The 13,123-nt window shown below is 31.7% G+C and overlaps 1 protein-coding gene across 1 annotated transcript, besides 5 other annotated features; it reads left to right on the top strand.

Moving 5' to 3' along the window:
- Nucleotides 1-205: part of a mobile genetic element that runs on past the window's edge.
- A 148-nt stretch (nt 206-353) lies between these two features.
- TVAGG3_0760820 (platelet formation protein family) lies at nt 354-7,016 on the top strand (the record flags this gene model as incomplete). The annotated part of the gene is made up of 1 exon (XM_001314033.1): nt 354-7,016. One exon carries the CDS (start codon nt 354-356, stop codon nt 7,014-7,016), a length of 6,663 nt encoding a protein of 2,220 aa, XP_001314039.1.
- A 547-nt stretch (nt 7,017-7,563) lies between these two features.
- Nucleotides 7,564-7,601: a mobile genetic element.
- Nucleotides 7,602-8,780: 1,179 nt separating this feature from the next.
- Nucleotides 8,781-8,817: a mobile genetic element.
- A 268-nt stretch (nt 8,818-9,085) lies between these two features.
- Nucleotides 9,086-9,738: a mobile genetic element.
- Nucleotides 9,739-11,094: 1,356 nt separating this feature from the next.
- Nucleotides 11,095-11,234: a mobile genetic element.
- The last annotated feature ends 1,889 nt before the right edge of the window (nt 11,235-13,123 follow it).

Genomic DNA, 13,123 nt, shown 5'->3' on the forward strand with positions numbered 1-13,123 from the left:
AAGCCGCGAGCGAAGCGATCGGCTTAGTTCGAAGATTTTGATTCAAATCTTTGCTTATATTCCTTAAATTCTTTATGAAACTCGCAACAGTTCCATAAAAAATTTTAAATTCTAAACTGTCGAAATTACCGATCGGTAATCACACCCTTCATGGGTGTGTCACTTTTTACAGGTGTGTCACTTTTAGCTAAAATTACCCCTACTCGTCGAAATTGCTAGCTAAATGTTTTTTTGGCGAAATTGCGTATTGTACGTTTTTTTCGCAAAACGAAACCCTTAAATGTATAAAAAATTCAAAAGATGAATTGTATCCACATTTTTTTTTTCAAAGTATTGCTGATTGACAATCAAGAATGAGACGTCGATCATCAAACGATATATTTTTATTTAACGAGGAAGAGTTTAATAATCTCGATCGCCTGGAATTGAAAATCAGCAAGCTTGAAGATACAATTGTTGAATTTAATAGTAAATTTAAATCAGATACGCCGATAATTACATCAAAAGGGAATATTTCAGCTGCAACAACATTTTGGAATACTCTAGTCAATAACTTTACATATATAATTCATGATAAACTTGAAGATTTGCTTATAACCTTCGAAATATTCTTCCAGAATCCATCGACATTACCAGTAGATGAGAAAATACTTTCGGTTATTGAATTTCTTTTTGGTCAAATCAAAACAGAATCCAAATTCCAAGAAATTATTGCAGAAAGTATCAAACTTATCTTCAAAATTCCATGGGTCTGCAACTTATTTTTAGAAAGAGAGTTATTTTCTGGCCTTTTCGTGCAATTTATCAATGAAGAAAAATACGAGAAACTTTGTTTAATCCTTCAAAACCTCAACAGCAGCGAATTTACGGCAGCATTGACCAAATTTATACCAGAAATAGTTATATTACCGACATTTCGATTCATTGTCTGCACGAAAAAAGAATTTCAAGATAAAATACCCACGAATGTGTTTGTTTTACTTATTACTCACTTAATCAGCTGGATATGCAAAGCTTTTACCCCACAAGTTATTGTCGATTTACTTGCAGATGGAGTAATTTACGATATCAACACAATTTTATCGACATGTAGTGCCAAATCTGTTTTGGGAGTTTATTCTTCCCTTGTTGAGTGGGATGCTGAATATCCAATTCATCCAATTGCCTTAAAAGTATTTCATCAGATTTATGTTCTTCCTACAACCTCAAATCAGCTTCGGATTTCAATTTTAGAATTCATTAGCAGCAAATCTTCAATATACAACCAGAACTTTGCACTCCAGGCCAATACTTCCGGTTGGTTTTTACCAGAAGTATGCAAAATCTCAAATTTGTTCACTCCTTTCTGCGAAATGATCAGAGGGATCGCCAGAGTGGACACAAAATTCATTATTCCTGTCTTTCTGCTACTCGTTGATAAGATTGTTCCGCCTCATAAAGGAGGAATTTTAATTGACTCGATTATTTCATTTTTATTGGAGCTTCTGACTGATTTCAGCATGCCAGAAGTATTGTTTAATAATGATTTGTGCTTGGAGAAGCTAATGCTTGAACCTTCTTTGAGTGATTTCGCAAATTTTCTGACTGACAAAAAAGTTCAAGTTTTTCTATCAAAAATGTTTGCAGGAAGGACTTCTGAATCTCAGCCAGTTCACATCCTCCAGCGACTGACCGATTCCGGAAAATTTATGAACCAGGAAAAACTTACTGAGTTCGTTGTGACAATCCTTACAGATAATTTTAATCCGGGAATACTGTACTACTTGATTGTATCACTGGATGACGACTACGTTGAAGATATAATTTATCTCATTTTAACTCCATGGAGATCAGACATTGTGACCTTGTTCAATGAGGGTGACTGCTTCTCTATTGTCGAGAGGAAGATTGGAGTCAACATAAAATGGACTAAGGCTTTCTTAAAATTCGTAAATACAATTGTTACCCACGAAAGCGACCATTTCTTCGATGACTGGGTCATCCAGCAGCCAAGTTCATCCCTTGTTTTCACTCTACAGAATGACGATATCTCTGAATACGTCGTTCCATCAAGTTCCATACACCCGATACCAATTCCATCACTTGTTCCACTGTGCAATCCATTTATTACTGACTCTTATTACAATTTGTATATGTTGGGAGCTTATGCGATGCCAGTTTACAGGAAATTTAATTTCAAATATGATAAAATTAGCAATATCAAAGAAATTGCATGCAGATTCATATATCCTGAAGACTTCATGATCTTAGTAGATACAAATCCTGCTTTGGCTGCGACTTTATTAAAAATACCAAACGAGCCTTTTTCTTTATTTGAGTTCTATCCCAATATTGGCCCAGGTTGGCTCGAGCCACTCAAGCCTATCTCATGTCCAGCCATTTGTTTCAGAATTAGATTCAATAATAACTCAATACAGAAAGTTCCTTTTGTTACATTCAACAACCAATCTCTCGCAATAGAAGACAACCTTATTTTCAGTCCAAATAACGACAAATCATTCAAAATTGACCTAAAAACATGGTATCAAATTTTGATTTACAGTGAAAAGTCGTCATCCAGCATTAAAGTCTATATCAATACGCTAGAATTCTGCCAAGTACCAGCATCGAGCGACAATCTCGTTACACTTAAAGAGATTGGCAACAGTGAAATTCCTGGAACGGCTTTTTTTGTCCAAAACAACGTCAACATCCTTTCAGACTTGGACTCCATCCAGAACTACACCTTACCTAAGACTCCAAATGTCGAATTAGTCCCTAAAAAGTCATGTGCTCTCTCACTATTCCACTCGACCATCCACATCTTCAAAGACCACAACAACATCATCGAGATCTTCAACAGGTTCACTCGGAGCAAGTCAAACAAGACTGACTACTTGAGAATCGTCTCTCAGATACCGAACATCTGCGAAATCAACGACTACACATTCTTCTCGAACTTCCTATCAGTTCTCAAGCAGAACAAGGAGTACTGCGAGACTGGGTGGTTCACTGAGTTCGCATTCTCCATGTACTGGGTCATAGATTTGAAACAGAGAACACGAATTTTCAACTCAATTCTTTCTGATTTTGAGTTGTGGTCTAGTTTTGACGAATCCTATCTCATTGAGTATTTGCAGAGTGTCTACAAGTACATCACGACGTACAACGACAAGATAGACATCGGCTATTTGATTGACAACCATTGTCTGGAGACACTTTATTATTTGATATTTTGCGTCAAAAAGAAAAATTTGGCAGAATGTTTCATCAGACTGTTTCTCTTCATCTTCCAATTCGCAAATATGGCCATTATCAAGAGGATGTCAAAGATAATTATGTCATCAAAGATGTGGCTGAATTTGAAGGATCTGAAAATAAATTTGAACGAAATCAGAGATTTCATTTTGGAATTCGATTTCGATTCTCAGATTTTCTCTGTTTTCATCCAGGCTTTGGTTGTATTCCAGGCAAAGAAGAACTTGGAGGTGTTCACTGATGAAGACTTGCTGTTCTTAATACTGATAACTAACAACACTTGCGCAGAAGCAATTTTGGAATACCTCATCTCAAAAAATTCTGAAATTGATTTGACAAATTTGTCTGTTTTCACTTTGGGAATCAAGAAATTCCCGTCAAATGTTAAACTGTGGAGCTTCCTTTACACAAGACTGTTTGATTGTAGCTTTGACATATATAACTACACGAAAACTCCGCCAATCAAAAAGAATTTCTTCATTTACCCAATTTTCACTTTGATGATGGCGGTTTTTCATGAAAAAGTGACGGAGGATTTGACAAAGAAACTTAGTGATGTATTTAATGACACATTCATAAGCCAGCTGACCAATTTGACGACAATTAATCTTGATGTCTTCATCTATCTTCTTAGATTTTGCCGCAGAAATCTCCCCACAGTGAATTTGATTGAATTGGAGGTTTACAACTCGAATTACATCTCCAAGAGCGATTTCCCGCAATTGAAGGAAATTTACCAAAACAATTTTGCTGAGTTCCTCACAAAATTCTTGAACTTGACAAGGTTGGACGGTTACGACGGTGTCCCAGAATCTTTTTGTAATTTTATGTCACTTTTCTTGGCAAAATTAGTTCATTCTCAAATCAATGATTTCATGTCCAAATCTCCACGTGCAATATCCATCATTGTTCAGCAGAGCTGTCCCGAGATTGTTAAAGCATTTCTAGTTAATTTGATTGGAATGATGAAGAACGCAAGCAAAAAGACGATCCAGAGCTATTTAGAGGCAGTTTGCTACTTCTATTTGCACTTTCCGAGTTATTTCAATGACGGACTGATTATTTGGGCTGTGTTTGATTTCATCAAAGAAAACCAAAGTGTGGCAAAAAATCGGTTTTCTGGTTTCTTCATTGTCACTTTGTCTCTTTTGGACGATAAACAGCTAGAAATTGCATTGGAGATTTTGGAGAATCATGCGAGTAGTTTCCAGTTCAACCAGTGTTTGTATTTGCTGTTTGGACTTTTCGAGAAAAGGCCTGAGTTGTCTGAGAAATTTTCAAAGAACTTACTCAAGCAGCTGAAGAAATTGAACTTCCCACATAACGACGCGAATTACGACGTCATCCAGAACTATATAAAGAATATGACAGAGCTGGACATCAAGAATCCGCCGAAAGAAGTTGTTGAGAGTTTGTTTGTCCTGAAACAGAAACTGATTTCTGACTGGGAGGGAACAATCGAAATTATTCTGGCTGAGGAACTAAATGACACAGAAGGACTGATCGTAAACACGTACAAGATTGTTACTCTACTTGCTTTCAACACTTATAACGTCGTCAACAATCTTTCATTAGCTATAAACCAGTTCGCAAAGAACCAGGAAAAATTCTTAAGTACAAAGCCTTTCTTGAAATGCGAAAAAACTCTCTCCTTCAGACGACACCCATTCTCCTTCCCAGCTCAGACGCCATCCGTTGTTTACCCTTCCCCTTTCCCAATTTACTCCCCTTCTGACAAGCCGCCACAAGCAGTCAGGCCTCAAACGAAAGTTTTTGATTTTGTTTCGAATTTCGATACAAAACTCGAAATAGTCGACTATTTACCAATGGGAAACTTCAAATTCGCAGGGCTGTTTAATATTCATAAAGGTGACATTTTGTCACTTTTTAAGTCAACTTATGGAGATTTTTCAACGATTTCAAATTGCCAACTTTCTAGATTAGACATCAAAGTTCCCTGTATCTGTTTCTTCAGTTCCAAAGGAACTCTTTATCTTTGCGGTGCAAGTTTCGTTGATAATGAAATTTCCTTAAGCGAAGTGACCACTCAAAGTTACACCACATTTTACGAGTCAGCTCTTTTAGGAGAATTCGGTGAGTTCAGGCTGTTCTGCGGCCGAATAATCCTGAAAGTGAAATCTGACAGTGAAATACTTGTCAGAAAAATCAACTATAACACAGAACAGAACTCATTCGAGTTCTTCAATATTTCCAACGGAAATTACATTATCGACTTCGAATCTCCAAACCAAAGCATTGTCACATCCAATCTTATTAATATGCACAATCTCGAGAGCATCACTCAGAAGTGGAGATCGAACGAGATGTCGAATTTCGAGTACCTAAACTACGTGAATTTCTTCGCGCAGAGGTCGTACTCGGAGCTCTCCTGCTACCCGATTTACCCGAGGACATTAAGCGAGATGAACGGCGACAAAATAGAGAGCGAGCCACTCAGAGACCTCAACACGCCGATACAATTGCTTGGGGACCTCGACCAGCAGCACAAGTCTTTCGTGAAGAGATTCCAGCAGCAGAAGTTCTTCTTCCCAGAAAACGTATCAAATCCAATGATCGTAACAACTCTGCATGTCAGAGTTATTCCGTTCTGTCGCTACCAGTGGCTGATGAACGAGGGCTGGGATGCTGGCGACAGGAACTTCCTCTCTGTTCCGTTCCAGCTGCAGGTTTCTGCAAAAACTGTCTACGAACAGACTGCTGAGCTGTTCATTGCACCGGAATATCTATTAAATTTGAATAATTTCATGCTCAAAAACGGTGTTACTTTTGACATTGTTCTTCCTAAATGGTCGAGCAATGTTTTCAGTTTTGTCAATTTCCACAGAATGATTTTGGAATCGAAAAGCGTCAGAGACAATCTGAATATTTGGATTGACTTTATTTTCGGGTACAAACAGAAGTCAAAAGATGATTTCAACATATTCAATCCTCTGGCGTATTTTGAGCCAAAAAGCGATGTCTCGAATGATAAAAAGGAGCAACAGAAGAAGTGGATGTCATTCTGTGGACAGGTCCCCATCCAAGTTTTCTCTGTTTCTCATCCTTCTTCGCTTCAAGTCTCAAAAATGATTCCGGGAGAAATCAAAATTTTATTTGAAATAGGAAAACCGCCAAGATTATCTTTCTCACAAATTCTTAACCAAATTACGATTGATGGCAAAGTTGTTCTGTCTGACAGCGATATGATTTTCGCAAGGAGTGTTTCCATGTCGAACTTCTTCATCGCAGTCAATTTCGTCACTTCTTTCGTCAAAATATATTTATTCATTGACTCCAAAGTGATTTTTATTTTGTCACTCCAGATCTCCAACCCGAGAATCACTTGCATAAACGACAATGTCTTAGTCGCGTGCACGAGTGGCGATGGGTACTTGATATTCTGGTCAATATCGAGCGGTGCTGTCATAAAGAAGTATTCGACTGACGAAACAGTCTTCGACATAAAACTTGATGACGCGACATCGTCTTTCTTCGTCTGCTTCTCGAACTCTATCTGCCAGTATTCGTCTAGTGGTTTCTTGATAACTACAATAAACGCAAACGCGAGACTCAGATCTGTCGCAACATTCGGAAATGGCTTCAGTTTGGCAGACAGATTCGTGTTGGGAGGTTGCATGGATGGAAGTGTAAAGATATTCGGATTCAGCAAAGAAATGAAGCCGTCGTTGGTAAGAGAAATCAAACTGGCGAAATCTCCTATTGTGAAATTAGTTTCTTACGATTCACCAAAAATTATTTCAGCTTTCACCAAGTTGTAATTGTTTTTTATTATTTGTTTTAAATTAGATATAATATTCGTTTATCATTCTGTTTTTTCTTGATTTTATATGGAATTAATTTTCAAAATTAATCACACCAAGGATATGATATTGGAATTAAATGAAACAAGCATAGATGTCCATTATTTATCTTGAGAATTCAAAAATAGATCGATCATGAAATTTTCAATTTGTATCACGATTTATTAGTTATTTTAAATAGAATTATCAACAATTATTATAATAAAAGCAAACATGACTTAAAATCGATAATTGTTTAAATTAAATCTGAATTCCTTGGGATGTGGAGAAATTTTTATGAATTCGAAACAATAAAAGCTCAGCAATATATAAATACTATACAAAGAAATATAGTTCTCGTTTTAATAGCATAAATTTTCATAAACAACCACTAAAATCCAAAATATTAGCAAATTAATCAGTATATTGCCGATTTGTATTTGCAATTGCAAGGGCTTCACATCATTTAAAAAAAAAAAACTCATTTATGGAGAAAATTTCAGCATTGTGACAATTCATTTTGAATTGTTGTAAACAGAAATTCATCAAAAGTGACACCTCAGAAAAGCTAAAATATTGAATTTTTGGAACTTTTGATAGAGCACGTTTTTAAATATTAATTAAAGTAAATGTATATTTTGTAAAGATTCTTTTTAATAAAAAAATAAAATTTTGAAGAAGAACACAAAATCTTCTGAAAAATAATATCACATAAACTCATATTATTTTCTAATATATAACTATTTTATATAAAAATCAAATTCAATGATCTTAAAAGCGAAGGATAAACCTCAAAATTTACGAATATAATGAGTGGGAATATAATGCTTATCTATCATAAAACCATATGAAATATCAATTTTTGCTTTACGCCTAATTTTTGACGACAATTAGCAAAAAATGTTAAATGTTAACACTCAGTCCATTTGAATATGAAAAATAAAATTGACTTTGATTAAATGTTTTTATTTATCATGCAATTCTTCTTGCGACCAAAGATTTGAATAAAAGTTCAAAAAATAAGATAGCTTAAAAAATAATATACGGTAGTGTTTACTAATAGATGAATAGTATATAAATTCTATTAAAATGGATTTGATCCAAAAAAATATATAAAATTTGATCATAAATAAAATCGTTTTAAATTACTTCTTCATTAAAATTATAACAATTATTTTTGGTTTTATATTTTTTTGGATCAAATCCATTTTAATAGAATTTATATACTATTCATCTATTAGTAAACACTACCGTATAATTATTTTTTAAGCTATCTTATTTTTTGAAATTTTATTCAAATCTTTGGTCGCAAGAAGAATTGCATGATAAATAAAAACATTTAATCAAAGTCAATTTTATTTTTCATATTCAAATGGACTGAGTGTTAACATTTAACATTTTTTGCTAATTGTCGTCAAAAATTAGGCGTAAAGCAAAAATTGATATTTCATATGGTTTTATGATAGATAAGCATTATATTCCCACTCATTATATTCGTAAATTTTGAGGTTTATCCTTCGCTTTTAAGATCATTGAATTTGATTTTTATATAAAATAGTTATATATTAGAAAATAATATGAGTTTATGTGATATTATTTTTCAGAAGATTTCATTCTATATGCCTATGAAAAGTACTCTCAAAACTAACTTTTTCCTAATTATAATTAAATCTAGAATATTATTTTATGCTTAGTATTATTTCATTTTTCTCATTCAATTTAGAATTTACAAATGTCAAAAAATTGAGAGCTGTCACTTTTGATGAATTTCTGTTTATTACAGAATAAGCTCAAAAATAGATTGCAATTCTATTGGATCTTTGAAAATTGAAATAATCATTAGCCACCTTATTAAGCTTAATAAATTAAATATTCGATTTTCAAATAATTCAATTTTGTAATAAAAAATGAACTTGTGATCGATATTCTATTCAAAAGCGTCAATTTTTACTAAGTTGACAATTATAAATATATAAAAATTCAAAATTGAATTTCATTTATAAATGATTTTGCGTTAAATTCAAAATTAAATTCAATGAGTTTTTAAGGGTGCACACGAGAGGATCATGTAAACTTCAGAATTTAGAACCTTATTTTTAGGCATTATCTTGGCTACCTATTTAGGCTCGAAAAGCAAAAAATATCAAAAAATACAACTTGACTCCATTATGACCCTTTCATGGAGGTAGTTTTTATCCGCTAGTATTTTCCCTTTGAATCTCTTTACAATTCGAAATCAAATTCAAACCTCAGTAGAAGAAAGGAAGAATCGACTTACTACGGTTGTAATACGAATAAATACATATATTTAATTATTTTTATTTACATAATAATTGTTTGAAGCTCATATTCCAACAAATTTTTAAATAAAAACATTAAAATGTTGAAAATGTTCATATATTTTAATAGGTTTTTGGCACTTTATTGAGGAATTACTACATACATAGTCGAACTGAACTTGATATTTTGAAATTTAAATTATTTATCAAAATTAAAATTTTACTTGAAATTTATAATTATTTAGTCATATTTTACATAATTCTAAGTAGATTTTGTAAAAAATCAAGAAAGAAAAATTTTAACGTGCTTTATTTTTTCTTTTTTATAATAATACATATTATTATATAATTAACATATTCATAATGTTTCACCCTTTCAAAAATATATTCCTCCTCCTCTCAAATAAACGTACATACGGGTGGCCTCTTTTTTCAAAAAATTAAAATTTGAAATTTTGGGCTCAAATATTAGAGATTTTTTCAACCTTCAACGATATATGTTGTCTATATCAGACCTCCTTAGGGTTGTTAAAAATATCAAAAATTAGCGTTTTGAAGACACCATGGTGTCTTATAATTTTCCCTTCCTTATTGGCGTGTAGAAATAAATGCGCCAATAGATTGAAGAAGAAGAATTGTTTTTCTCTTAATGAACTTTAATCCTTTTGATATAAGAATATTAAAAACATTAATATAATTTCGATTTCGGAAATTAAATTTCCAAATTTTTTGTCGATTTCGGAAATAACAGGATCCCGCATCCAACACGCAACAACAAAACACAAAACACACTTTTTGGTTCTTTCATCGTTTTAATCGTAATTTATGTAATACATGATTTGGATAAATTTTGCAAAAATAGAACCTATATTATATTCTTTTCAAAGATTCTTGCAAATCATCAAAAATAATTGTATTTTAAAAAACGATCAAATTATCCTTTCATTATTTTAAACTTAAATTAGTTTTTATGATTGACTAAAGCAATCATATTTATTCATCATTAAATAAACAAAAAAATAATATTTGAGAGTTATTTCAAAAAAAAAACACATTGAATTTATTAATTTGTCTCAATTTCAGTATTATAAATTTTTATAATTTCAATATTTTGAAATACACTTTTTAATATTTCAATATTTATGATATTTCAATGTATTAAGTGGTCTCAAATTGAGCTTCTCAAATATAAGTTGTCCTATTCAAATAATAAAATTAAATAATATTTAAAATAATAAATAAAAGTGATTGAGGTCATAGCAAAACGGCTGTTTCAGTCATTAATTCTTAAAAATAAAAAGGGTAAAAACTAAATACAATGGGTAAAATTCAATAGTGTCTGTGCTATCGTTCAATTTGAAGGTGTCTTTTGAAATCGCAAGACACATTGAATTTTTGAATAGTGTATTATGGTTTGACAGTCACCAATGAAAAAAATAAAATGATATTTATTTTAAATATATAAGATATTTATTTTAAATATATAAGATCCTTATATAAAATATAAATATTTTATCGTTTTATTTTCTTGTTTTAGAAATGCTTTTTATTGAAAAATCAATAAAACTAACTTCAAAATAAAATTTTTGATTTAAAGACACTACGATGACACCTTCAAATCTTCCAAGACACCTATCGTCGGGAATCTAACAATCCTAGACCTCCTTTCTTTTTGATACTTAACATTGTTCTTAAATCTTAGCCGTTAAGGCTGTTCTGAAAATATTTTTTTTTCGAAAAAATTCGAAAAAAATTCTTAAAATTCAAAAATCCCTTAAGGGTGCCCTATAGACGATAAACCACCCTCAGAAAAGCACTTTTAAGGCTATTATATTGAGAACTAGAATCGGGATAATCCATTCATTCGAGTTCTAATAAGGTTAATTTTGTGATGTTTACATTATCGTTATAGGGCACCCTTAATTCCTGAGGATTTTGGGAAAAAGTTTTTACATGAACATGTGTATATTATATGAAGTATATTGATAAGGTAAAAATCAAATTTTATTGCATATTCATCGAGAAAATAAACTAACGAATCCCTCAAAATTGAGAGGGTAATCCTCCTCCTCTCAAATAAACGTACATACGGGTGCACCCTTAAATAAAAAAATAGTTGTGATACTTTTTACGGGCTTATAAATAAGCCCGAAAAAATATCAAGCAACTATTAAAATATATATATTCGCTATTTAATCGTCCTCTCCCTCTCAAAAAGTGACTAATGTTTTTTGAATATTCAATCCAAAAATGCTATTAATTATTTTCCATATGAATATTATGAAAAGCAATACATGGACAGACTTTTACGATTCATCTATTTCCCATGAAGAAATTCCTAACAGATATTTGTATCTAGAGAAAAAAGAAAATGCAAATTTCTTCTTGAATCATTGCTCTTTTAGCGAACTTAAGTCAAGAGCCATTTACATATCTTATAAAGATTGTCCAATTGTTTTAGCGGAAACTTCATGTTTTATTGGATGTTCATCTTCAGATAACGAACAAGGTGGGTCAATATTTTTTGTTGGTCACTCAATTATATTCAATAAATGTTGTTTTGTCGATTCGAATATATATGGAACAAATAAAGATGGTATATTAGCATATCTTTTCTGTAAAAATGATGAAAATAGTTTGAATTATTTCCTATTTTCTGTTGTTTTTGGAAATGGTTTAAAAACACAAAATGGCCTTTCCCAAATTCATCAACTATATGGGCTTCCATATCACGAAAGCATGAATATCACACAAAACTTTTGCAATAGCTATTCCATTTTCAAAATTGAAGGATCAGGAGATTGCTGGATAAACAACTCTTTAATTGTCAATAACAAAGACTCAGGAACAGGAATTATGCTAAATCAGCCAACTGAATTTTATGCTGATCAATTGGAAGCAAATGAAAATCAAAAAAGTGGAGAAGGTACTGCATTAATCACAAGCATGAAAGAAATACTTGTTTTTGAAAGTGTTATTTTTTATGATTCTACTCATGAGGTTGGAATTCACTGTTTAAACTGTGGTTTTTTGTTATCTTATTCCGAAGTGTATACAAATATTATTGGAGAAAATTGCAGTTTTGATTTTAGATCGTCATGTTTTTCAATACATGGAGTTATTCGATTTAATAACATTAGGACCGAAAATTATATCATTAATTGTGGGCAAAATATTATTTTGAATTTCACACTATATGATAAGAGTATTTGTTTCTATCTTGATCCATCTTCAAATATCCATATTACTCCAACTTCGGAGTCATTACCAAATAGAAAAGAAAGCACATATGAAAAGAAAAGTAATTTGGTCCGATATATACCATTTCTAGGGGTTTATAGTAATTATTAATGATAAATGTGTATACTTATTTGAATAAAATCTCTAATTTCATAAAATTCAAATTTGTTTGATAAAGATTCTTTGTTTATATATATATATATATATATATTATATTCAAAAAAAATTAACCCAATTCGACTTCTAAATTACGTTCTAACTCATGCCTTTCTTCAATTACAACTTGTTTCTTCCTATAATATATAAATAACGCTAATCCAATAATAGAACAAATAATAATTGCAGTGCCAAGAATTGAACTGATTATTACAATGATATTTCTTGTTCTATTTTTGTTTTGAGGCTCTGTGCAAACAGAAAGGAAATACCTTTTGAGATCATTTATTGAATCTTTAGTAGCTGTTTCATTGAAATAGCAATCTACAAAATTAATACGAAGTATAATATTGAGATCAGGATTCTCCTTCACTTCATTAATCAAATCTTTTAATGCACTGTTAATAAATA

Source organism: Trichomonas vaginalis, chromosome III, assembly GCF_026262505.1.
Source record: "Trichomonas vaginalis G3 chromosome III, whole genome shotgun sequence".
In the NCBI taxonomy this organism is placed as follows: Eukaryota; Parabasalia; order Trichomonadida; family Trichomonadidae; genus Trichomonas; species Trichomonas vaginalis.